Source organism: Narcine bancroftii, chromosome 10 (genome assembly GCF_036971445.1).
Source record: "Narcine bancroftii isolate sNarBan1 chromosome 10, sNarBan1.hap1, whole genome shotgun sequence".
Taxonomy (NCBI): Eukaryota; Metazoa; Chordata; class Chondrichthyes; order Torpediniformes; family Narcinidae; genus Narcine; species Narcine bancroftii.
Window position 1 is genome coordinate 57,341,987 of NC_091478.1, and position 25,995 is coordinate 57,367,981.

The following is a 25,995-nucleotide window of genomic DNA, read 5'->3' on the forward strand; positions in this document are numbered from 1 at the left end:
TCTTCGACCACTCATGTCTTCCATCAGCGCCCCCCCTCCACCCCCCCCCCCTGAGATTCAGGAACCATTTCCTCTCTATGATTACAAAGTACACAGACAGAAAAGTTGGTCAACATCAAAATCAGTCACAATGTCTTTGAATGGTCTAATGTCAGGATAATGATGGAAAAAACAGCTAGAATCCTGGTTACCATCCAAGACAAATATGGAGGAAAACAAGATGTGTGGATGAAGAAGCCTCAAAAATATCTGCTGGTAAATAGCCAAAGAAGTCACTTAGATTGTGTTCGGACCACTACTATGGACTGTCCGGCTTTGGTCTCCAAATTATCTATCTTGATCTCCTTGCTCCTGCCCAGGTTTTGGACTTTCTGGTCCCTCTGCTTTAGATCACTACCCTGTGTTTAATTTGTTTGTTGTTTACCTAACATGTCTGTCTGAATAAACTCTGCCCCTCTCCACTTTGCCCACTCTAAGTCTCACAAACCCAATTGTGTCCTGGTTCCCTATAATCAGAGTCTCACTGTGCAAAACAAAGGCAAAGAGTGGCCAAGAGCCAGTTCTTCTCTTGAACTAATGGATGTTCAGCAGATCTACACAGTGGAGAACAATACTGAGATATTTATTCTCAAGGGTGCACATGCTTCTGTAAAGCCCAACATTTATTGTTCATCTTCTGTTTTCAAATAACCATTTACATCACAGAAACAGGCTAGTTCGGCCCTACTAGTCCATGCCGAACATCTTCTCCCACCTAGTCCCACTGACCCGCATTTGGCTCATAACCCTCCACACCTCTCCCGTCCATATACCTATCCAAGCTTTCATTAAATATTAACATCGATCTCGCTTCCACCACCTCTGCGAAGTTTATTCCATACCCCCACCGCCCTCTGCGTGAAGAAATTCCCCCTCTTGTTTCCCTTAAAATTTCCCCCTTTTATTTTCAATCCAAGCCCTCTTGTTTGAATCTCTCCCACTCTCAGTGGAAAAAGCCTATCCACATTGACTCTATCTTTCCCCCTTATAATTTTGAATACCTCTATCAAATCACCCCTCAACCTTCTACACTCCAGAGAAAAAGTTCCAGCCTGCTCAACCTTTCCCTGCAACTCAAACCCTGAAACCCCAGCAACATTCTCATAAACCTCCTCTGCACTCGCTCTATTTTATTTATATCCTTCCTGTAATTAGACAACCAAAACTGTACACAATATTCCAACTTTGGCCTCACCAATGCCTCATACAATTTCAACATAACATTCCAACTCCTGTATTCTATACTCTGATTTACCACCCGATCCACATGTGATTCAAATTTCAGAGAATTATGAAGCATGACTCTGAAATCCCTTTGTCCCACTGCACTCCTCAGTTGTCTACCATTTAACATTTCATTAGTCCAACCAAAATGTAGCACCTCACATTTGTCAGTATTAAACTCCATCTGCCATCTTTCAGCCCACTCTTCTGTCCTATATCACCCTGCAGCTTTGATCATATACCTCACTGTCCACACCATCGCCAACCTTTGTATCATCTGCAAATTTACTAATCCAATTTGCCACCCTATCATCTAGATCTTTAATATATATGACAAACAGCAATGGACCTGAGGAACACCACTCATCACCAGCCTCAAATTCGATAAACAATTTTCCACCACTACTCTCTGGCATCTCCCATCCAACCATTGCTGAATCCATTTCACTACTTCATCATTAATACCTAATGCTTCCACCTTCCTTACTAACCTCTTATGGGGAACCTTATAAAAGCCTTACTAAAGTCCAAATCGACAACATTCTGTTGTGGCAGATTATATTTTATATTGTTTATAGACATATTTTATAGGAGATAAATTGTGGCAGGTTCTTGAGTTAGATCACATACAAACACTTCAAAACAGATCTCATTTAAAATGCCAGAGCTCTGCTCAAGCCAGACAGTCCAGGCTCCGGGTACCTTTGCATTAACTTTGAAGAATGCCTATAAGGACTTCACAAGTAGGTGTTAATTGGACATGCTGTGGAGTAATGGATTATTGTTTTGGAAAGCAACAGATGAACGAACTCGGAAGATTAAGTCTGGAGCTCCTGTCTGTCTGAGGGCAGTTGGCTATTCTAAGAGGGTCATGTGGTTTTCTCTGAGTGTGTGAGAGAGAGTTCAGTTCTACAGTTCAGCAGCAGCAGCTGGAACTGGAACCTGAGAAGCTGGAAGCTTGTGGAAAAACCCCATTTTGAAGACGGGTTGTTAGTTCTTAGTTCAGCCTGGTCAAAGCCTTTGTGGTCCATAAAAGAGGAGAGGACTGGCTGCATAATATTTCACTTGAAATAAGGGAAACAGAAAAAGAACTCTGTGATAACCTGAAAGAAAGAGGTAATCACCTGAAAAACCCTGATGGGGCAAGTCTTTTTGGCAAGACACTGAAGTGGCTGATTGAAAGGGATCAGTTGTGGTGTCCAATGAGCAACAAATCTCTCTCTGAAAACCAACAAGAATCTTTCTGAGCGGTAACTATTTACCTTTCAAGCACCAAAGCCTGGTGAACTTTATAAATGTTAAATTCTGTGCACAGTATAAGAATTGCCTGTAATCAGTGAACTTGGAGGAATGAGAAGTGAGATTGGACTGTGAATTAAAGAACTTTTTTTGAATGTATACACACATTACATTCACATGCGCTTAGAATTAGAAGGGGGTAAAGTTAATAGTAATAATTAAGAGTTTGATTCTGTTTTCATATTTAAAGATCATTAAAAGCAACTTTTGTTTAAGTCACCATTTATCTTGGTGAATTTCTATTGTTGATAGGTTTTGGGGTCCTCTGGGCTCATAATATTGTTATAACCTGTCTTCTTTTCTTTGGCTTGGCTTCGCGGACGAAGATTTATGGAGGGGGGTAAAAAGTCCACGTCAGCTGCAGGCTCGTTTGTGGCTGACAAGTCCGATGCGGGACAGGCAGACACGATTGCAGCGGTTGCAAGGGAAAATTGGTTGGTTGGGGTTGGGTGTTGGGTTTTTCCTCCTTTGCCTTTTGTCAGTGAGGTGGGCTCTGCGGTCTTCTTCAAAGGAGGTTGCTGCCCGCCAAACTGTGAGGCGCCAAGATGCACGGTTTGAGGCGTTATCAGCCCACTGGCGGTGGTCAATGTGGCAGGCACCAAGAGATTTCTTTAGGCAGTCCTTGTACCTTTTCTTTGGTGCACCTCTGTCACGGTGGCCGGTGGAGAGCTCGCCATATAACATGATCTTGGGAAGGCGATGGTCCTCCATTCCTGTAACCTTGAGACTAACTACATTGGAGTCTGACTGAAGATCAAATTAGTTAAGAGAGCATGATGGCCCAGTGACATCGGCATCAGTCTTCACTCCAGGACATCTACAAAAGGTGGCCAAAAAGGTTGTCATACACTGTCTCAGACAGGTCCATCCAGGACAATATCCATCTAGTCCAGGACCTGATCCATCATTCCCAGGAGACTGGTACACCAGTAGCCTTAATAGGTACTCTGCAGGCTTTTAGGTTCAAACCGCACTTTGTAGCCCAGATGCGGCTTTTGTCATCTGCCGCAGTCATCAAAGTGAACGGGTCCTTGACATGCCCCATTCCTTTCCATGGGGAGTATGTCAGGGATGCCCCATGTCTGCCCATCTGTGTGAAGTCATTCCTGAGTAGTCTTCTAAGGAAGTTGACTGCGATGGTTCTATGTGAGCTGGACATGGAGGTTGTCCTCTCAGCCTACAGTGATGATGTGCTCCTCATGGTGACTGACCCCGTTGACTTGCGGAGGATGCCGGTCCTCTGCAGGTCAACGGGGTCAGTCACCATGAGGAGCACATCATCATCTGCAGTGTCCTCTGCCAGGATCAACTGACCTAAATGGTCTGGTCTTTTGGTGGGTCAGTGGTGGGTGGACTCCCTGCCAGAGGAGATGAAACCATTCACAAGCAGCACCACACGTCTCCTCTACTTGGGAATCCACCCGAGTCCCACTGGGGAGACCTGGCTGAAGAACTGGCAGGACTTGAAGGCGAAAGAGGCTGCCCAACTGGGATGCTGGTTGGGCCTCCTCAGGGTGCTTCATCATCAACCAGCTAGTGGCCTCCATGTTATGGTACTGGTTGGTCACCTTGGTCCCACCTGCTGCCTTTGCCATGAGAATCCAGAGGAGGATGGTGGACTTCTAGGGCAATAGGAAACACTGGGTCTCTGCAGCGGTCCTGAATCTACCAATCGTAGAGGGCGGGCAGTCGTTGCTGTGTGTGCAGGCACAGCTAGTAGCTCTCCATCTTAGGACCCTGCAGAGATCCATGTACGGTGAGCACCCAGCCAGGGGGCATGTGCTGGCCATGTACTTTCTCTGACGGGGCCGCTGCATTCATGAGGGCATATAGCTACCGCCAGTGGGAGTCAACTGTGCTGGTCTGCAAGTGTTGCCCATTTATTACCAGGACCTACTGAAAGTCTGGAACATGGTTGCCTCTAGCTAAGAACCCCTCCACCAGTGGGGAGAGGTGTCTTGGACATGGGAACAACCCACCCCAGCCCTGCCTCATTGGGGGAGGGGGCGGCCAGGGTGGGGGAAGTGATTCCAGCTGGGCTCACCTCCACTCAGTCAGAATTGCTTGTTGCCTTACTTCTGGGCCTGGCGAAACTCTCCATCCGTGGGTCCTGGCAGCAAACAGCTCAGGGTTCCTCCCGCAATGATGCACTGGCCACTTCCGGGGTTACGTTCTGCACAATTACACTATTTCAATTTTTGAGCCTTTTTTTCCTGCATTAACTGAAGGTGTGAATGTTCAGTATCCACCATTCTTTATATTTATTATCTTTTATCCATACTGGTTTTTTTTTAATGTACACACTGTAGTTGCATTTTACAAAGGTACCTGTTTGGCTGTAGCATGTAAGAATTTCACAGCATTTGCACAATGTACTTTTAAGTATATGACAATGAACTGATTATCATGTACTGTGCACACAGTTTGGAGACCACGAGATGGTTTCGATGCCAGGATGAGGGATTCTGGAGTAAAATCTATTGGAGTTGCATAAATCAGTCAGAGCCTGAGATAGATGCTCAGTCAATGATGGGGGGGGGGAGGGGAAATTATCCAGTTGTGTGCATGTAATTCCATACAAATTTTTGTTATGATGCCCAAAATCTGAACACTTTGGTTTGGAATTATAATTTCATGCACATAAATCTTTGCATGTCATGTAAAAGTCATCTTTTTAAAATACCCAAATTAACTGTGACCTTTAATGCTGAGTAATTAGTGAAATATTCTAGGGGATTTGCTAACTCCTTCTTACTCACATGTTGAGAAGTAGGTCTCCACCTGGTATTAAATGATGTCACCTGGTTAATCTAAAGCTACAGGTCAGTAACTATTTTATTCACAGTTACGTTGAAAACTTTTTGCCCCCCTCTCCCCCCCACCCCCCCCCGCCGGCTTCCCTTCAGGTGTCAGGGTGGATGAAACATCAGCCATCCCCATACTCCCCCCCCCCCCCCACCCCAACCACTGACACTCTGGGACAAGCTTATAGAAAATCAGTGAGAGGAGGTAGCCCAACGTCAACATACCTTATTGACCATCTCTCTCATGAAGTACTCCTCCATCGTGATGTAATATCCAATCAGTTCCTGCATATTCCGGCTCAGCAAGCAGAGGTTGCAGAGTTTATCCAATGCCTTCTGATGCTCTGGGAAAGCACAAGTTATGGAATCAAGAAATATTTCAAATCAGAGAGGAGCAAAGCAAGGTCGCAGTTGGCAGTAATGTTTGTATAGAACAGGCTTCTAGGTCAGAAACAAGCCTCTTCAAGAACCATTCCTTCCCACCTTCTCCACATTGACATATCTTTCCTCTCCATGCACTGACCTCGTTTCATTTCATTTGAGTCTGTGGAATTCACCTGAACCATGTGTTGTATTGCTCCTGTGTTGGATTCACAGTCCCCCATATGTGGAAAATCCTTGCATAACACAATTCATTTCAACACGAAGCTGCACAACATTCCAGATGGGCTGGCTGAAACTGGATGTTGACGTGGTTTGTGCAAAGTTATGAAATATGAAATACAAATATGACTAAAGCAGTACTGAGTGACAGAGATGTTATATTTCTGGTTCTCCAATCAAACAGAATTGTTCTTAGCTGTGAGGGACACAGAAACCATTCAGCACATTGGCTTCTGGGCAACATCCAGTGGCTTCAGCTGGAAAGTAATGTTGTACCAAAACCAGACATGGATCAGGATCCACACTACTGGCCGCAAGTCACCTTTCAAAATTCCCCAGCTTATCAGAAAAATAACTACTTGTACAACCCAACTAAATTAATGAAGGGAGGAAAGCATGATACAAGATCACATACAGGCAGAAAGTTTGCCCAAATTCACTTCCTTGTTTGGGTTAGCACCTCCACAATGGAAAGAACAAACAATTGATGTTGCTTGCAATGTGATCAGGTTGCCCACTCAACTGGCCCCTTACTTCTGCAAGGCATACAGCTGTGTGAGGTTAGATTATCTGAAGGAACAAACAATATCCATGGGAAAACTCCAGCCCACATTATTCTTATGCAAACTGTTCTGAAGATCCAGAGAAAACACCATTTATAGCCAGGGGATGACAGTACCTTGCTTGACTTCCTCCAAGGCAACTGCATCGCAAACCTCGAAATCCGCAGTGATCCTTCTTTTGACAAAGCGCAGGTACAGTTCCGCACGAGCATTCATCAGTGTAACCTCTGCTAAAATAGGGTCCAGCTCCCTAAAGCAAATCAAATATAAACTCTTACTGTATTTGTATGCATATGGGCTGATGCACAATAACTCCATACATAGTTTTAATGACCATATACTCCTAGGTTTCCTGGATCAGATAACAGTGAAGGAAACTATTTAGAAGAGAGAGAGATCATTATTGAATGGATGGAGAAAAGAATGAAAGGAAAGAAAGAATTAATCAAATGCAGAGAAGCAGAATTTGCCAATGTACCAGCAAAGATATTACATGGGAATTTGACATGATATAGACTTATTCATAAGATTGGCAGGCTTCAACAAGAAATGGTTATCTAGTTGGGATGTGCTACACACTGGATACTGAGGGGTGCCGCTGCACTGCCACTGGTGTGGACACTGAAGAGTGGGGAGTGGAGACTGCACTGCTCTGCTTGGTCCTACTGCATGGACCTGATGCCAATGGCTCCATACAGGCTTTAAACAGCCTGTTAAAGGAGCTGACTGTTTTTTTTTAAATCCTGCAACGACGGAAAGTCTGTGCCTCTGCTGGGCAGCATACCATGAGGGGTTGCAGACTCAGGGGCAGTAGCAGACTGGCAAGGCACTAGAAATTGGGGAACAGCCCCCATTGAGAAGCATGGGAGATGACCCTATAGGGTCGGGCTCAGAGGCTGAAGGACTCACACAGGCTGGTAGCAACTTGTGGACAAAGGACCCATGCAGGCTGATCAAGAATGGTTCAAGGATTTGAGAGGGTACTGAGGTCAAAAAGGGCCTTGGGCACTGAAGGCTTCCTGATCGCATGGAAAGTTGGTCCTGGAGCTCGCGTTGCCAATAGTTTGAACAGGAATCTGTGCAGCTGAAGGAGCACGGAGTGGTAAATCCACGGAGTGGTAAATCCACGGACACTCGCAGTCTCTGAAATTACTCTCTTGCTTCTTTCTCTTATTATTAGGGATGCCGGGGAATGCTCATGGTGACCCTTTGTTTGCCATTCAGCAGACAAAAGTTGAAATATTTCACATATACTACAATTTTCTGTATTATTATGTGACAATAACAGGAACTTTGAACTATTTCAGAAGCACTGGTAATGTTCCAACATTCTGAGGGTATTGGTGTCATGCCAGAAAAATGGAAGATTGCAAATGTTACCACCCAGTTTATAACAGGACAGACTGATAAACCCAGAAAATGTAGACCAGTAATATTTCTGTTAGTGGTATAAGAACACAAGAAATAGGAGCAGGTGTGGGCTATCTGGACCATTAAGCCTGTTCTGTTATTCATTAAGCTCATGGCTGATCTGATCGTGAACTCAGTTCCACTACCTGCCTTTTTCCAATAAACCTTAATTCACCTACTATGCAAAAATTTGTGTCCTATATATATTTAATGAGGCAACTCTGACTGTTTCCTTTGGCAAATAATTCCATAGATTCACCACTCTCTGAGAAAAGCAGTTCCTCATCTCCATTTTAAATCAATTCCCCTGAAACTTAAGGCTTTTTTCAGATGCATTCTCCGCTAAGAATGCGCCTGAAGAAGCAAAAGTGGCCCTTTAAATTGCAGTTCAGGTGGCAGTGTTGAAAGCGCAACGCTGGGCACCTGAAAGGACAACTGTGCCGGGATGCACATCTGAGCACATTCAGGATGGCTGGCTGTCAGCTGGGACGGCCGGCCCGGGCTGTCAGTGCGGGGACATCCCGTATGGGACGTTCCCACACTGATCCCGCTGCCCCGCGCTCTCCCCACTCATGGGGCTGGAGCAATGGCAGGTGAGTATGGGGGTTGGAGCACCGGCGGGGAAGAGGGGGGCTGGGGCAGCTGACAGGGGAGAAGGGGGCTGGGCGGCCAGCAGGTGAGAAGGAGTCTGGAGCGGCCGACGGGTGAGTACGACATTCAAGTCGGGTACCGGCATTGTTTCAGCCAGCCCCCTTCTCCCCTGCCGGCTGCTCCAGCCCCCGTTCTCTCCCGCTGGCCGCTCCAGCCCCCGTTCTCCCCCATCGACCGCTCCAGCCCCGTTCTCCCCTGCTGGCCGCTCCAGCCCTGCAGTTCCCGTGCTGACAGCTCAGCCAGCTGCACCTGCCCCGACGTCCTGCGCCAGGGGAAGGGGCAGCTGGGAGAGGAGCTGTCTGGCGCTCGCCAGCTGACTGTCATCCCAAATGCGGCTGCATTCAGATGGCTGGGGAGGCCACTGTGCTGCGGCGGTTATCGCTCTCGGAGGAGGTTTACAAAGTTCACCTTGCAAGCGCCTCCTGCACATTCACGTGACCTCCCAACAGCCGCATATTGCCAAAATATGCAGCTTTACCAGCGGGGCAATTGGCCACCTGAAAGTGCCTTTAGAGTCTCACCTCCCAATGGAAGTAATTTTCCTGTCTCTATCTTGTCTATCCCTTTCTATAAAATTCTCTCTCATTCTTCTGGATTCCATGGATATGGTCTCAGATGACTCAATCTCTTCTCATAAATTAATCTCCTAATCACCAGAAACAACCTGGTGAACGTCCTCTGCACCACCTTCAAAGCCATTATCTTTTTATGGTAAGACCAGAACTGCACACAGTACTCCAAGTGCTGCCTCACCAGTACCATGTACTGTTGTTGCAGAAACTCATTGCTTTTAAATTCAATCCCACCAACAACCCATTTGCCTTCCTGATGACCAGATGCATCTGCAAACCAACCTTTGGTATTCATGCACAGGTCCCAAGTCCCTCTGCACAACAGCATTCTATAATCCTTCACCATTTAAATAATACTATCTGTCTTTTAGAAGTGGATGACCTCACATTTACCAACAATGTACTCCATCTATCAGATTTTTGTCCACTTACTTTAACCTAACCATATCTCTCTGCAGACTCCCTGCATCCACTGCACAGTTTATCTTTCCGTTCTATTTAGTGTCATTACCAAACATTGTTGTGCTTTACTATTCCAAATTGTCAGTGGAGACACAGCTCTCCCGCGGGGTCCAGCCGTCCAGTTCAATTGCCACCTGCTCAGTATGGGCTTTGAATGGTAGGTTGAAAGAGCCATCAGAAGTTTAAGTTTTTTTTTAAATTCCTGTGACAACAGGGTCTTCCACCCACGATAACGGCGACTATAATCGGCAGCAGCCATGAGGGGTTGTAGACTCCAGGGAAGCGAAGGACTGGCGCAGGGCACCAGAATATGGGGAGACTACTGCCCGTCTGAAAAGGAGAAGCAGAGGAGACAACCCATGGGACGGGGTCCACAGTGCCAGACCAGTGAGGGGATCTGTGGCTGAAGGATCCATACAGGGGGCAGGCTGCTGGTGACTCAATCTGAGGAACCCATGGAGGCTGTGGACTGCTGGAGACTGGCTCGAAACTGGTTGAAGGGGTACCAGGTATCACAACTGGGAGGTGAGAGGGTGCCAAGAGGATTGAAGGGTTCCAAATCATGTTGGAACTTTGGATCTGGAGCTTGGGTTGCCAATGGTTTGGACTGGACTGTGGAGACTGTGGGAGTGCTGGAGGCTGGAGGCTGGCTCGAAACTGGCTGAAGGGGTAACAGGTATCAGAGGCGAGAGGGTGCCGAGAGGATTGAAGGGTTCTAAATCATGTTGGAACTTTGGATCTGGAACTCGGGTTGCCAATGGTTTGGACTGGACTGTGGGAATGCTAGAGACGATTCTACGGACACTCAGTGACTCTAGGGAGAACTCCAGAGTCCTTTTGCTTCTGGTTCTCTGACTGTAAGAGGCTCTTCAGGCAATTTCTGCTGATGGTGAATCTGTCTGCCTCACAGCAGACAAAAGCAATTTCATGTAATATGACACTGTTTTTATTGCACGACAATAAAATGAATCTTGAACAGTTGTGTCCGAGCACCAACCCCTGCAGCACTCTGCTCACCACTGATCACCAAGAGAAACACCCATTTATCCCAGCTCTCTGCCTTCTATTGGTTAATCAATCCTCTATCCTCTAATACTTTACCCCCAGAGCAATGCGTGGATAAGTTTGTTATGTGGCACCTTATCAAGCGCCCTCTGGAAATCCAAGTAAACCCATACCCCCTATCCACTGGACTCATTTATATCCTCAAAGATCTCCAGTAAATTTGTCAATCAAGATCTGCCCTTCCTGAATCCATGGTGTGCCTGAGTGATGAAACATTTCTATCCAGAGGTCTTGCTATTTCTTTCATCATATTAAGCTAACTGTCCTGTAGTTCACTGCCATTTGCCTACATCCTTTTTAAATGGCAATATGACATTTACTGACTTCCAATCTGCTGGGGCCTGCCCAGAATCCAGAGGATTTTGGTAAATTACCATGAAACCCTCAATTCTGACTTCTGGCATTTCTTTCAGTCCCTGGGATACATTTCAAAATGACTATGGGACTTTTAGATCCACCAGTTTGTTCAGCACCACCACTTTAATGATGGCGACTGTATTGAGGTCCTCACCTCCCATCGTATCCTTAACTTCACACTTTGTGAAGACCGACACAAAATAATCATTCAAGATCTCGGTCATTTCCGCATTACTCAATATTAATTACCCCTTCTCATCTTCCAAGGGGTCTATGTTCACATTAGCCACCCTGTTCTGCTTTGTGTAATTATAAAAACTTTTACCATCTGTTTTTATATTTTGTGCTCACTTACTTTGATCCATTTTGACAAAATAACGGGTCATAATTAGCCTTTGAAAAAACAGATGGACAAATGAATGAATGTACAACTTTAGAAAAGGCACATCATGTCTAATTAAATTAATGAAAAGGGCTCATAAAGGCTTGCACAATGTTTTGTCTAAGTGAAGTTCCAAAAGGTGTTTAAATGACAACAACATATACTTTTTATGACTGGTTAGTAGAAGGTCGAGGCAAGTGGTTTTCTGCCACAATGCAGGGAAACACTTGGCAAGAGAAATAGAATGTTGGAGAGACTCAGTGCGTCAGGCAGTGTAAGTGGGGAGAGAAACAGACCTAACGTCACAGGTTGATACGTACTTGATTTCTAACATGTCCTGCTTCTGGTCAAGGACAATTGACCTGGAATATTTCTCTCCACAGATGTAATCTGGCCTGCTGAACATTTGGAGCATTTTATGATTTTATTACACCAGCATCTGCCATCTTTGACTTCAAATATTAACTGGAGTTACTCTGATCCTGTTGATGTTTGTTTAAGAAGTGAACACAGATAGCCAAAGAGTCCGTTTAAAGTTTGCAGGTGATACAAATTGCACTAAAGAATGGGGACTTCAGGACTCAGACTGGCAAAATGGAATGAGGCAGCATATTCAGTGTACAAGATTTGTAAATGGCACTGATTATTGGTACATTCGGGTTTGAATGTTACCAATCCCCATACATTTACACACAAACTGATCAACAGTGGCGAGAAACTGGCACTTGTATACAAGGTGAGGCTACGGTCCACATAGAGGACAAGTGGCAAATTATACACTTTCATTTTTCCTTGTGTTCCCAGGGACCAACTGATAGAGCTTCTTACAGAGATCCTCAATATGTCATTGCATCAGTCCATCATCCCCACGGGTTTCAAAGCAGCCACCATCATCCCAGTACCAATGATGGCGACAGGAACATGCCTCAACGACTACTGCCAACATTATGAAATGCTTTAAGCATCTGGTGATGGAACATATCAAAGCACACCTATCATAGATATTGGTCCTATTTCAATTTGTCTACAGTTGGAACTATTCCACTGATGATGTAATAGCCTTGTCCCTCCATTCCATCCTGACCTACATGGAGAACATCGCCTCATACACCAGGCTGTTGTTCACTGACTTCAACTCAGCATTTAATACAATCACACCCCCTAGAGGCTGGAGGAGAAACACCCCTCTCTGAAACTGGATCCTAGACTTCCTAATGGAAAGACCACACTCTGACTGGGTTGACAGCAGAACTTTGAGCACCATCGTGCTGAGTACTGACGCACCTCAGAGTTGTGTACTCAGTCCGCACCTGTTCACACTACAGGCCTATGACTGCATCACCAGATCCTGCTCCAACAGTCATCAAGTTTGCAGATGACACAGCAGTAGGTGGCCTCACCAGCAACAATGATGAGTCACACTACAGAGAAGAGGTGGAAAATCTCATGATATGATGCAAGAATAACAACCTGAGTCTCAACATGGACAAGATGATTGAGATGATTGTGCAGGTACGACCACCCTCCACTATACATTAATAGCTCAGTAGTGGAGAGGGGAGAGCACCTAGTTCCTTGGAGTTCACTTAAGAATTGACCTATCCTGGACACACAACATCTCTCTTGTCAAGAAGGCACAACAGTCACTGCACTTCCTTAGAAGACTGAGGCCACCATTACATCAACCTTCTACAGGAGCTCCATCAAGAGCATCCTGGCCGGCTGCATCACAGTGTGGTACAGTTGCTGTAGATTAATCTACAGGACCATAAGAGCAGCAAAGAGGATCACTGGGGTTGTCCTTCCCGTATCAATGGAATTTAACAGGATCATTATTTAAAGAGGGTGCACAAACTTATTGAGGACCCCTGCCACCCTGCACTCAGCATCCTTCAGCTAATCCCATGAGGAAGAAGATACAAGAGTATCAGAGCCGGAGCCACCAGGCTGAGGAACAGTTTCTTCCCACTGATGAATGACTGCTAAAAGCAACTCTCTGTGACTCCTCTATTTATTATGAATATTTATTTTAATATATGTACATCTGCAGTGCATATACAGGTACGTATGCGTGTTTTGTTCTACCCTGACGACTGGAGAAGACTGTTTCTTCAGGTTGTACTGGTACAATTGGATGAGAAATAAACAAACTTCCTTGCACTTCAGTGGGTACCATAACACAGCACAAGGCTGATGGGATTTACTCAGTGAACCTATTTTTGCAGGACTTTACCAGTTTGCTTCTTTTTAATCCCCTTGTCTGCAATAACCCACTCCAATGGCTAGAATCTGTGCACCATCAGAATGGGGGAGATTGACTGCTGCATTAATGAACTAACTCCTGCCTCACGAGTTCAATATTAAATTGTTAAATATTGGAAACATGTAACAGTCCCAATATGAAGTACTCAGAACTCTTTCAGGAGTGAAATATCTGAGGCCATATTTAAGGAATGCCCAAGACTTGAAATGGGCCTAACATGATGATGGAGCCCATGGTTCAAAACATCACACCCAACTCTAACTTTGACACAAGATATACTTGGATTTGAAAATTCCGATCACTACTCTCGGTATGGAGAGTGAAAAAGATTATCTGAGATTACAGTGGCATCTACTTGAATGAGGATAGTGATCCAAGAAATGGGAGATGGAATTTAATTTGGCCAAGGGAAAGTATTGCATTTTGATAGATTAACCAGGATTGGGCTTGCATAATAGAAACCTTGGAGAGTGCTGTAGAACAAGGAGACTTGGGGGTGGAGGCATCTGGTTCCATGAAAGTAACAAAGGCATTTGTCACACTTGCCTTCATCAGACAGGGACTGAGTCAAATGTACAGATGTATGAGACTTGGAGTATTGTGCAAGTTTTTGTCACCCACTTACAAGATATTAGGCTGAAAAGGTTCTCAATATGTTCCTGAGACTGGAAGGCTTGAATTTTGAAGTGGCTTGATGGTATTGGACTTGTATCCCTGGAGCACAGGTGGCTAAGAGGGGACTGAATATATAGTTTATAAAACCATGAGGGGCATAGATAAGGTGAATAGTCATGGTTTTTTTCCTCAAAGAGGGGAATCCAAAACTGGAGGGTTTAAATTTAAGGTGAGTGAGGAAAGATTTTAAATGCACTTGAGGGGCCCCTTCCTGGTGGGTTCATGGAAGAAGCTGCCAGAGAAAGTGATTGGCAGTGGGAACAATCATGACATTCCTCTACTCTAGGAGATGAACCTGACAACTAAATTAAGACACAGAAGTGTGTGAGCAGCACACAATCCAGGAAGAATGAGAAAAGGTAGTGTGAGCAAAGTGTTACCATCTTGAGGGAACACAGGAGAGACTAGTATACAACTTTATTAAGGGGATGAATGTCCAAAATCAGGGAAGTTACATGAAACATTAATTAGTTTGCTCCCCTGATGGAAGGTGCTGATTGGTGAAAGGACCAAAGTATTCTAGTTGTGAGGGGAGGCAGGAGAAAGTGAAGTTACCTGGAAGATTTGATACTCATGGTTGAGATGAGTGACAAAAATGCGATTAAAAGGAAGTTAGGTTAAGTGCATGTGGAGGAAAGAAACGTAGAAGTGGTTAATGAAGTGGAGGGACAGGTTTGCTCTTGTTGGGATACATTGCCTGGTTCGGCGCTGTAAATGGATATTATTGAAATGAGGTGTTAACAAAGTGTTCAAAATTGTCAAAAGCTTAAACTTTAAGACTGAAGATTACAAATAAACTCAATATTGACATATTTTACAAGATGTCACTAAAATTTCCTCTGTGAATTCAGAACTCATGGGGATGCCAGATCACAAGGGTTCATTATTCTTAGCACTGCTATTTGAGGGATATCGAAACCTTCTTGGGCTTCGGCACCTGGTCAATACTTAGTGGTTTCAGCTGGAAAGTAACTGGTGTGGGACTGATGGCCTTGATATTAAATAGCCTTCTAAAATTCCCCATGTGTCAAGAAGAACTGTAATGTCCAAAACCCATTCTACCAAAGGAGAGCTGGGGAGAAAATAGGGAAAAAACATGACTAGGGCCATGCACTGACAGAAGTCAGTATCCATTCCAACTCTGTTCAATTGGACAGGTTAACACTTCCACAATCAGAAGAAATTAAATATTGTAATTATGCAGATCGGGAGAAGCTGGAGTCAGTCTCCATGAAACATTTGAGACGTAATAGAGGTACCCAAAACCATGAAAGGTTTAGATATAAAAATAACGAGAAACCATTTCCAATGAGGAATGGGTTGGCAAACAACCTGGCAAAAAAAAAAATCAGAGGAGTATTAAGGAAGTTAAATAAGAAAGTCGGCAGGCACTGTGATTGCAGTTTAAAACACAGAAGTGTTGGATATACTCAGCAAGACACGCAGCATTCTTTATGTAGCAAATATACACAACCAGCATTTCTGGCCTGAGCCCTTCCTCAAGGTGTGAGCAAAAAGCAGGCAGGCGCCTGAATAAAATGGTGGGGCGAGAGAATCACAGGCCCTTAGGCAAGAGATCATAGGTAGATATTGGTGAGAGGGCAGAAGAGAAAAAAGCTGGGAAGTGATGAGGGGAGGGGATAGCTCTTGATTGGGGTGGTAAGCTGGAGGAAAGGAGACAGAGGGATAGGGAAAGAGAGAGAGAGACATGGAAGGGGCCTAACAGAAACAGGAGAAGTCGACATTAAAGCCATCCGTTTGGAGTAGATAAGGAAGCTTTTTTTTCTACATGTTGCTGTGATCTGGAATTCACTGGCTAAAGAAGTGGTGGAAGCAAACTCAACAGCTACATTCAAAAGAGACACAAGAATACAAAGGGAAAAAGATTGGAACACACCACAGAATCATGGAAAAGAGCAGGAAGTCATTTTAATTGGATAATTCTGCCAATGAACCAGCGAAGGGAAAATGAGCCAAATTGCTGTCTCCTGTATGTTTGAAGTCCTAATATTATGCCAATCAATGCTGCTTAGCACTGATGTTAAGAAGATACTTGTGGATAGCACTTGTCTGTACTTCTGAACATTGTGGATTCAGGGAGATATCAAGCAAGACGTGGGAATAATAAACATCAGTTTTACCATGATTGGTTGAAATAAAACAATGACAAGCATTGGTACAGAGTTCGCCCTGCTTCTCCTTTCTCCTTTGCCTCCCCCTCCCCCCACGCCTTTATATTCAAGACATCTGCCCATATTTCCACATTTTGACAAAGGGCCCTGGCCCGAAACGTCGACTGCTTTTAACTTGTGCCTGCTGAGTTTCTCCAGCATTTCTGTGTCCTGCACTAGACCCCAGCATCAGCAGATTTTCTGGTTTACCATCAGAGAACATTCATACCTGGGTTCTATCCTGTCCACTGTTAAGCTTCTTATCATGCTGTTCTGTACACGTTGGAACTGCAAAGCCACAAAATAAACAGTCAATGTAGTTAAAAAAAGAACATCTGTGACCTGAATGTACAATCTTCAATGTTACAGCAGGCAAATTTAGTAATAATATTCAAAAGAGCTGGATACATTTCTGAAGGGAAAGGAATGACTAGATCTTAGAAAAAAAGCAAGAAAGTAAAACCAATTGGATAACTAATTCACCAATCAGCCTTACTCACTTCTACATCAGTCTGTCAGTCTGTGATTACTGTATTTGATGGCATATAAGACCCATTGACATTTCTGCAGGGTATATTAAGAATGTTTTAAAATGTATTTACGGGTAAGCAGAATGCTTTTAATTCGGTTCTCGCTCACTTTGCTGTGTGGCTTCTCCTTGGCAGGTTGCCCAGCCTCAGGGCCTGGGGTCCCCACCGGCAACCCACGGTTGTTGGCGATATTGGTCAACAGGTTCCTCCTGCACTGTGGTTGGCCTTCTCACCAGAGGGTGATCAACAGCGGATGCTCTAGAAAGCACAGGCCACCCGAGGAAAGGTGTCCCGTGAATCTGCAGACCCACTTCCTGGAGAGCAGCAGCACCTCCGTGGGCTTCTTGAAGCTGGGCAGGTAGCTGGCGACCTGCTCAGCGGCTATCGCAGAAATGCTGAGTGGGCAGCGGGGGAGTTCCTCCCTCTCTGATACTGAGCCATGCAGCAATGATGATCACTGCTGGTGTCACCTACCGTTATCACCCTAATTTCAACTTCGCATACAAGACCCGGGGGATATTTTTGAGCTAATTTTGGGGGGAAAAGTGGGTCTTATATGCTGTAAAATATGGTAATTATTTTACTGGGTCAGCAGTGAAAAGAAAGGAATTCTACAGAACTACAAAATATTTTCTTTAAAGCATAGAAATAAAAAACTTTGCCTTGCCTTTCTGTGGTAATCCCTCTGCTGAATGAACTTGTCCACCACCTTTTCAGCTTGTTGATCACACTCAACCTGCAGATACTTAATGAGCGTGTAAAGCCGCCCAGGCCCGTAGTACGTCTCGACAATAGGTTGGTGAGTCTCCACTATCCGAGCAATCCCTGTGAGGAAGATCAACACCACCATCGGCAACAGTTTCAAAAGAGGTGGTGTTGGCTGTGCTGAGAAACATGAAGGTGGAAAAACCTCCAGGCTTGACTAAGTAAACCAGAGAACATTGCAGGAAGCTAGAGAAGAAATTGCAGGTGTCCAGGCAATGGTTTTTGTATCCTTCTTAGCCACAGATGAGGTACAAGAAGACAGGATGATGGCTAATGTTGTGCCTTTATTTCAGGACAGCAAAGATAAGTCAAGAACTACAGGCTGCTGAGCTGAGAGGACTCTGAGAGACTGGATCTTCCTGCATTTGGAAAGACAAGGACTGATTACAATTAGTCAGCATGGGTTTGGATGAAGGAAATCGTGTCTCATAAATGTGATTGAGATTTTTTTTAATATATAGAGTTTAGCAGGACCTTTGTCAAGGTCCCACATGCTAGGATAGTCTGGAAGGTTAGATCACAATGAATACATGAAGAGCTGGCCAATTGAATATAAAATTGACTTGATGGAATGATACAGAGGGGGGCAACAGAAGGTTGTTTACAGATTGGAGGTGGTGGCAGGATTGGTGCTGGGCCCCGTGTTTGTCACCCAATGATTTGGATGAGAATATAAGTGGCATGCTAAGTGAATTTGCAGGTTGAGGGCGTGATAGGCTGCCTAAGGTTAGAACAAGATAGTGGCCAAAGGAATTTAACTCAGACAAGAGGGAATTGATGCATTTTGGGAAGCTAAGCAGGGAAGGGCTTGCACATTGATTGACGGGGCCTTGGGAAATATTGTTGAACAGGAAGACCAAGGGGTGCAATTACATAGTTTTTTGAAAGGGGCGACGCAAGTAGACAAGGAGCTGAAGAAGATGTATGATATGCTTGCCTTCATCGGATGAGACAGCGAGTACTGGAATTGAGACGACATGCTACAACTCTTCAAGAAATTGGTAAGACCTCACCAAGGCTATTGTGTGCAAATCTGATTGCTACACCATGAAAAAGGTATAATTAAGCTAGAAAGGATGCAAGAAAGATTCACAAGACATTGTCAGGACTTGTGTTCCAAGGGGAGACTGGCTTGGCTGGGACTGTTATCCCTTGAGCGAAGAAGATGAGGGGTGACCTTACAGAGGTTTATAAAATCATGAGAGGCATAAATTAAGTGGAGTGTCACATTTTTTCCCTACTTAGTAGAGGTCACAGGTCCAAGATGAGAGGGGAATGATTTAAAGGGGGCCTGGGAGACAAAGGGTGGTGGGTACATAGAACGAGCTGCTAGGGGCAGCTAAGTATTTAACAATATTTAAAAGACTTTTAGGCAAGTATAAGAATTGGAAAGGTTTATAGGGAGATAGGCCAATTGCAGGCAAATGGGACTAGCTCAGGAAGACACCTTGGTTGGCATGGACAAGTTAGGCCTGTTTCTAGTCTCATTTATATCACCTGCATTATCAAAGCCACCCCTCAACGTTCAGGATCATCTTGGCAGGTTAGATGTATCCTATCTCAACCATCTCTCAGTTGAGAGTTTATCTATTCCATATCATGAAACCATTCCATGCAATAGTGTCATTAGAATGTTTGTGCCAAATAGATAGTTAAGGGAACAACTGAACACTGATCCTTGGTTACACCTACTCACTTTTTAAAAATTAGACATACAGCACAGTTACAGGCCAATTTGGCCCTACGAGTCCGTGTAACCTAAATTACACCTCATTAACCTACACCCTGGTACATTTTTGAAAAATAGGAGGAAACCAGCACCACGGAGAAAACTCACGCAGACACAGGGAGAACATACAAACTCCTTAGAGACAGCGCAGGATTCAAACCCAGGCCCGGTCATGATCACTGGTACTGTAAAGGCATTGCGCTAACTGCCACGCTAATCGTGCCATTCGCAAGATCCTCAGTTATCAAATGACCAAGTCAAAAACCCAATCAATGTTATTCTAATCTTGTTATAGCCAAGAAATGTCTTGGCTGCACACCAACATGGACACCTTTTAACAGTGACCCAAGTAATTGCATCAAGCCACCTCTAATTGCACCAGAGGGTGGCACGGCCTTTTCTCGAATGAGTTTTAAAAAACAAAACTACATCTGGCTTGGTGGTGGCATGAACAGCAACCCCATATCACAGAATGGACTGGCTCAACTGTCCGATCCCTTCTATTACTGAGAGGTTGAAGTCAAGCAATGAATTCAATAGCATAATTTTATTGATACTCACAAATAAATTCTTACCTTCAAAGAGCAGTGTGAGGGTATCAGCAAAGGTAACTGCTGCCCTGCGATCACTCATCTCTGTGCCCAGTGCCAGCTGAAGGTTCTCCTCAGCTTTTTTTGCAATCTTTAATAATAAATAAAGATCTTAGGACGAAAATCTTAAGTCACATCCAAGCCAAGAATATTGCCTGTTCTATCTGGAGCAATTACAGCCTATAATTCCATCCCCCTCCCTTCAGTATTGCTGACCCAATTGCAAAGGCAACAGATTCTTGGAAAACTCATCCTTTAAACACCAACTTTGGTGATGTCCGGGTGTCCCAAGCTCATTACAGCCAATGAAACACATTCTGAAATGTGGCCATGGAAGCAATCCTGGTAAGCCTTTATCAAGGGAAGATTTATCAGCTGCAATAAAATAAATGACCAGATAATTTAGTTTCTTAATAATGATGTTTAAGGATAAATATCCGGCACCTATGGGGATTGGTAGATGCTGAAATTTCTGGTTGCTTGAGATTGCATGTTGCATGATTGGCAAACTAACAAGATGTGCCACTTTAAACCCATATTCTTTACCTATTTATTTTCCATGATTTTTTTCTTTGCCTGTTGCTTGAATAACTGGTTGTTTTTCTGTTGTGTTTTTCTTTCCACCTAAGAGTGCCCTGATATTCTTCATGCCCATTTATAGAAACACTTGGAATCTTAATTGAATATATCATCAAAAAGTTGGCACTTCCAACAGTGTGATAATCCTTTAGTGCTGCATAACACATGATGATTCGGAGAATGTAGGACTCCATGACCGAGGCAAAGGAAAACCACGGGAGCGGGAGGGGGATGCAGCCGAGCTCTCTAAAGAAAAAGATCATCTTTCCATCCTCCTTGTCTCCTCACCTGCTGACAAAGGTATTCAGAGAACTTGCTCAGCCCTTCTTCGTGCAATCCCAGCAATGGAAAGATCTTGAAGAAACGCTCCACCTGTGGCAGGTCACCTTCCACTATGGCTACATCAAACTTCTCAGCAACAATGACTCTCAGCCGCTGCTCCGCCTCTTGCAAAAGGTTAAGGTTTGCATCAATGACGTTAGCTGTTGGAAAATATTGTTACAATCAGTTGAAAGTATGTTATGGATCCTTGTTTCACATATGTTCATTCTCTTTGCTGCCAACTCTATGCTCTGTTTAACTAAATTTGCTGACAATTAATCCATCATGTTCATCAGTCTATTATTCTATGTGTAAATTTAGTGACCAACACACCTTATTAACAACACAGTAGACTCCTTCATCACAAGCTTTTAATGCCCTGTCCCCAAACAACAGGACCAATCCTGATTATTTGCATTAAATCCCTACTGTCTACTCCCAATCTTCAGCAAAGTCATTGACAGTGATACGAACGGCACTTACTCTCCAATAAATACCCACTGATGGTCAATTTGGTTTCACCAGGACCTTTCACAGCTTCAACTTCATCGATACCTAGGCCAATAAATGAGCCAATGAACCAAATTCCAGAGTCAAGATGGGAGTGCCTGCTCTTGACATCAAGCCCTGGTATAATTATAATTAGATAGCCAAAGGCTATCAAGGGAAACCTACCAATGGTTGGAACTTTGTCACACAGTGTTTGGAGGTCAATCATCCTTGACATTCAGTGGCATTACCATCACAAAAGCCTTCCCAGTCAACATCCTAGAGATGACAACTGACCAGCATTAACATAGTTGTAACCACAAGATGGGTCTTCACATTTGGAAATAGAGAAGATATTTTCTCTTCTGAAGAACCTAGAACTTGGGCTCTGCAAATAAGACATTAAACTAAATCCAACTAAAGGGGAACATTAGATTCTGCTGAACAAAATTTATGAAAGGAGAATTGGCATGACAATGGTTCAGGACACTGAAGTGGACAATCTTAATCAGGGTCTATCAGAAAGGGACCATGTACAAGTCAGGGCAGAAAAAAAACAAAAGTGAAGGCTCTTTATCTGAAAGTACACCGCATTCATGAAAACAATAATCATTCCTTAAACTTTCCGTAGCCTGGGAAAACCATGTAAACAGTAGTAAAATTTAGCAGCAGACATTACCCAATCTTATTTTCTATTACTCGGCAATTAATATTCGATCTATCATATTCTGGATTTATTATTCTGATAAACTTGAATGCCCATCATGGGTAAATGTGGAATTGAAATCAGTTGAGAAATTTGCAAAAGTTTCCCTATTTGGAGCTGCCCTTCCCCAAGTTTAGTAAACTGATAACTATACCCAAGCATAGATTATGGATGTGATTTCAGTTCCTGAGGTTTTTTGATTTTAAAATGTTTTACTTTATCTGGATTTATTTTTTATAATAATTTTTTTCAGCCATCTGTGAATGATCAAGTTTTTTTCTTTTTGGAAAGTCATGGTTAACATATGCTTTTGGAATCTGTTCATGGAAGGTTTTCTTGTGTCCTTTGAACAACTTACAAACAAATATTGTTTGCCTAATTCACATTTGTTTAGATATTTTCAAATTCAACATTTTTTGAGTGCTGTATTACCTAATATCCCCCTGCTGTATCAGTCAGATAGGGTTAATACTCTTTTTTTTGTTTAAATCTTTCTTTGGAGGGTTTAATAACAATCATATATATGTTATTAAAATTGCAACCAGTCTCGCCTGAAAAATTTAAAAGGGCAGGAGCTCCAAAGGTTTGTACCCGCAGAGATGTGGGAAAAGATTCTCAAACTAGTTAATACTTCATCAATGTATGCTCAACACTCCCTTATTCAATTTAAGGTAGTATATAGAGCACCTTTGGCCACGGACAAGCTTGCCCATATTTTTCCTCAATTTAATCCAATCTGTGACAGATGAAATTCGCAAGTGGCTTCATTGACCCATATGTTTTGCTCCAGTCCAGTTCTGGAAAGATGTCTTTGGTCCTCTTTCAGTAATTCTCAAAATTGATTTACAATCAAATCCCTTCACTGCTCTTTAAGGAGTTTTAGGAGTAGATATAGGTCATTATCTGGCTTCTGCTCATCGGGTGATAGCTTTCATTACCCTAATGGCTGGGAGAGCAATTCTTCTTAACTGGAAGGACCCCACTCCTCCTACAATAACTACATTTGATCCCTGTTAAATTGGAAGAAACTTGGCACCCATTCATACAATATTTTTGTATGATATAAATTTCTTTGATTCATTGACCCTTCCTGATACCATTAAGTTTCTCTTTTGGATGAGGATCAGGCTTCTTATGTTTGATGAACACTGATCCAAGGCTTTCCAGTTTTTTTTTCTTCTATTCTTCATTAGATTAGTACAAGGGTTTTACTATAATGTGAATTTTTTCTTTGGTTTCTTTTCTCTTTGAGTATGGGGAGATGAAGATTCTATTATGATGTACTGATTGTTGTAATTGTAATCTTTTCAATCCTGTATCCTTATTCTCTCTGCCCATTGTTTATTGTATATTAAAATCAATAAAAAGAAAGAATTTAATAGTAGAGCAAATTTACATTGCTGAGAGTCACTATCTCAGAAGACATCTCCTGTCCCATTGTATTAGGATCATCGTGAAGAAAGCACGTCAGCGCCACTACTTCCTCAGGAGTTTGCAGAGGTTCAGTACGACCTCGGCAAACTCTGCAGAGGTATGGTGGAAAGTGAGCTTACTGATTGCATCATGGACTGATAGAGGGGTACTAATATCTCTGAGCAGAAAGCCTTGCAAAAGGTACATCACAGGCACAGGTCTACCCACCATTGAGAAAATCTACATGAAACCCTCCCTTTGGAGAGCTGTATTAATCATCAAGGATCCACAACACCAAGCACATGCTGTTCTTATTGCACCATCAGAAAAGAGGTATAAATCCCATAAGACTCATGAATATTTGCACTACACTGCAAAACACCAAATTTCATGTCTTGTTCATGACAAAAAATTGTGATTCTGATTGTAGGGTCACAAGTCTCCCGAGAACATCTGGCCTTTCCACTTACTTTGGCTCATTGGGATAAGGGACTTACAACATTGTTTCCTTTCTCAGTATGTGAGAACACAAAAAGCAACAGATTATTTTAGACACAGGAAGGGTTCATTAGTTAAAAAGTCTTCAGGAGAAGAGTATGCTAGCTCAAATTGAGACAAGAATTTTAAATCCAAACAAAGCAAATACCAAGATACAAGGTGTGAATTGGCAACTGCACGTTGAGAAGCCACATTAATAGGAGCAATTCACATGTACAGATTTAATACTTTAACACGCCATCAAATAGCTATCATCCCAAGGTACAAAAAAACCTTCAGGAAAATTGAACTAACTTTGGCACAAAATCTATAGTTAACAAGACATGTTAGACTGTATTAGATCAAAGGAAAAGGCTTCCTGTGTTATCAACAGGCAGTATCAAAAATTGGGAAAATTTGAGAATTCTAAGGAGGACCAAGAAATTTCTAAAGTAATAGGAATGAAGAATACTGGAGTAAGCTAGCCAGAGGCACAAAAATAGATCATTAAGAGTGTCTGTAAATAAGTAAAAAGAAATAGATTAACAAAAATAGCATTGGTCCCTTGCAGACTGAGGCCAGAGAAATAATACTGGAGAAAATGGAATGGCAATAACATTGCACAAAAAAATTATGTACAGGAACCTCCTGAAAATTGCAGAGTACAAGAGGCAAAAGAATTAACATTAAAAAAAAACTGGAAAAATTAATGACACTGAAAACCAGGATCTGATGACCTGTCCTAAGGTTTTTGAATGGGTGGATATGCTGACAGAGAATACACTCTCCTGTATAAATTTTAAATTTAAATTTAGACGTACAGCACAGTAACGGGCCATTTCAGCCCACGAGTCCATGCTGCTCAATTTACACCCAATTAACCTATACCCCTTGCACATTTCGAATGGTGGGAGGAAACCAGAGCCCCTGGGGAAAATCCACGTAGACAAAGGAGAACATACAAACCCCTTAGAGACAGTGCAGGATTCAAACCCCGGTCCCGATCACTAGCGCTGTAAAGACATGGTGCTAATCACTACGCCAGTTGTGCTGCCCTAGTCTCAGAGAATTATCTCAATTCAGTCTTTAATGGTTCCCACTGAATGGAAAAAAGTAAAAGTAACCCCATTGTCTAAGAAGAAAACCACAGCAAAGTACCAGCCAGTTTATCTGAAATCAGTAAAACACAGGATACTATTGCAACTTATCATAAAGGAAATAGAAAGTAATAATCTAGGCTTGGTTCAAAAGGCAAAGCATCCACCCCTTTGCAATCTTGAGACTGGATATTGAAGTTAGAGTCACAAAGGGACCTGCTGAGTACCTCCAGCAGTTTGTGTTTTATTTTTAGTATTTTAAAATCCTTACCCTCCTTCCCCTGCCGGCTGAGTTCAATGACAGACTTGTCAAGTGACAAGTACCGATGGATATGTGCAGCTGCCTGTTCATAGTCCTCATTGCGCAGGGCTGTCTGCACTCCGTCAGTGCAGAACTTAAGATCCAAGATGTCATCAGAACGTTGAATGGCCTGGTAGATCCGATTCTATATAGCAGAATTGAGACCAGAATTGAGACCCACTCTTTTTCATTTCATATTTTCTCCACAGGTTCTCATCAGCTGTTAACCACATATCCAGAACATAGGGACAACTTCACCATCAAGGCCTCAACCAATGCAGTGTTTCAACTACAGCATTTCATTTCAAGGCAATTCAAATTTTAACATTTTTTTAAAATTCCAGAGTAGCTTGTGTGCAAGCTTCTTGGTGCAGTACAAATACACTGGCTTTCATAGATCAGTATCTATGTAAATAGATTCTCAGTACTTGGATCTTAAGCAGGTGAGAGCCAAGGAA

General features: G+C 43.2%; 1 protein-coding gene across 3 annotated transcripts in view; it reads right to left on the reverse strand.

Moving 5' to 3' along the window:
• Positions 1 to 25,995, reverse strand: part of cog4 (component of oligomeric golgi complex 4) — a 74,020-nt gene that overhangs the window by 20,716 nt on the left and 27,309 nt on the right. For all 3 annotated transcript variants that reach the window (XR_011345639.1, XR_011345638.1, XM_069900981.1), the window contains exons 4-10: positions 25,508 to 25,682; positions 21,022 to 21,215; positions 20,140 to 20,245; positions 17,738 to 17,895; positions 16,770 to 16,828; positions 6,649 to 6,782; positions 5,592 to 5,710 (exon numbers count right to left, since the gene is read on the reverse strand). Coding sequence is in view for 1 of the 3 variants with exons in the window: in XM_069900981.1 (XP_069757082.1) it covers positions 5,592 to 5,710; positions 6,649 to 6,782; positions 16,770 to 16,828; positions 17,738 to 17,895; positions 20,140 to 20,245; positions 21,022 to 21,215; positions 25,508 to 25,682 (945 nt within the window). In the remaining 2 variants the exon portion in view is untranslated. The remainder of the gene's footprint in view (positions 1 to 5,591; positions 5,711 to 6,648; positions 6,783 to 16,769; positions 16,829 to 17,737; positions 17,896 to 20,139; positions 20,246 to 21,021; positions 21,216 to 25,507; positions 25,683 to 25,995) is intronic.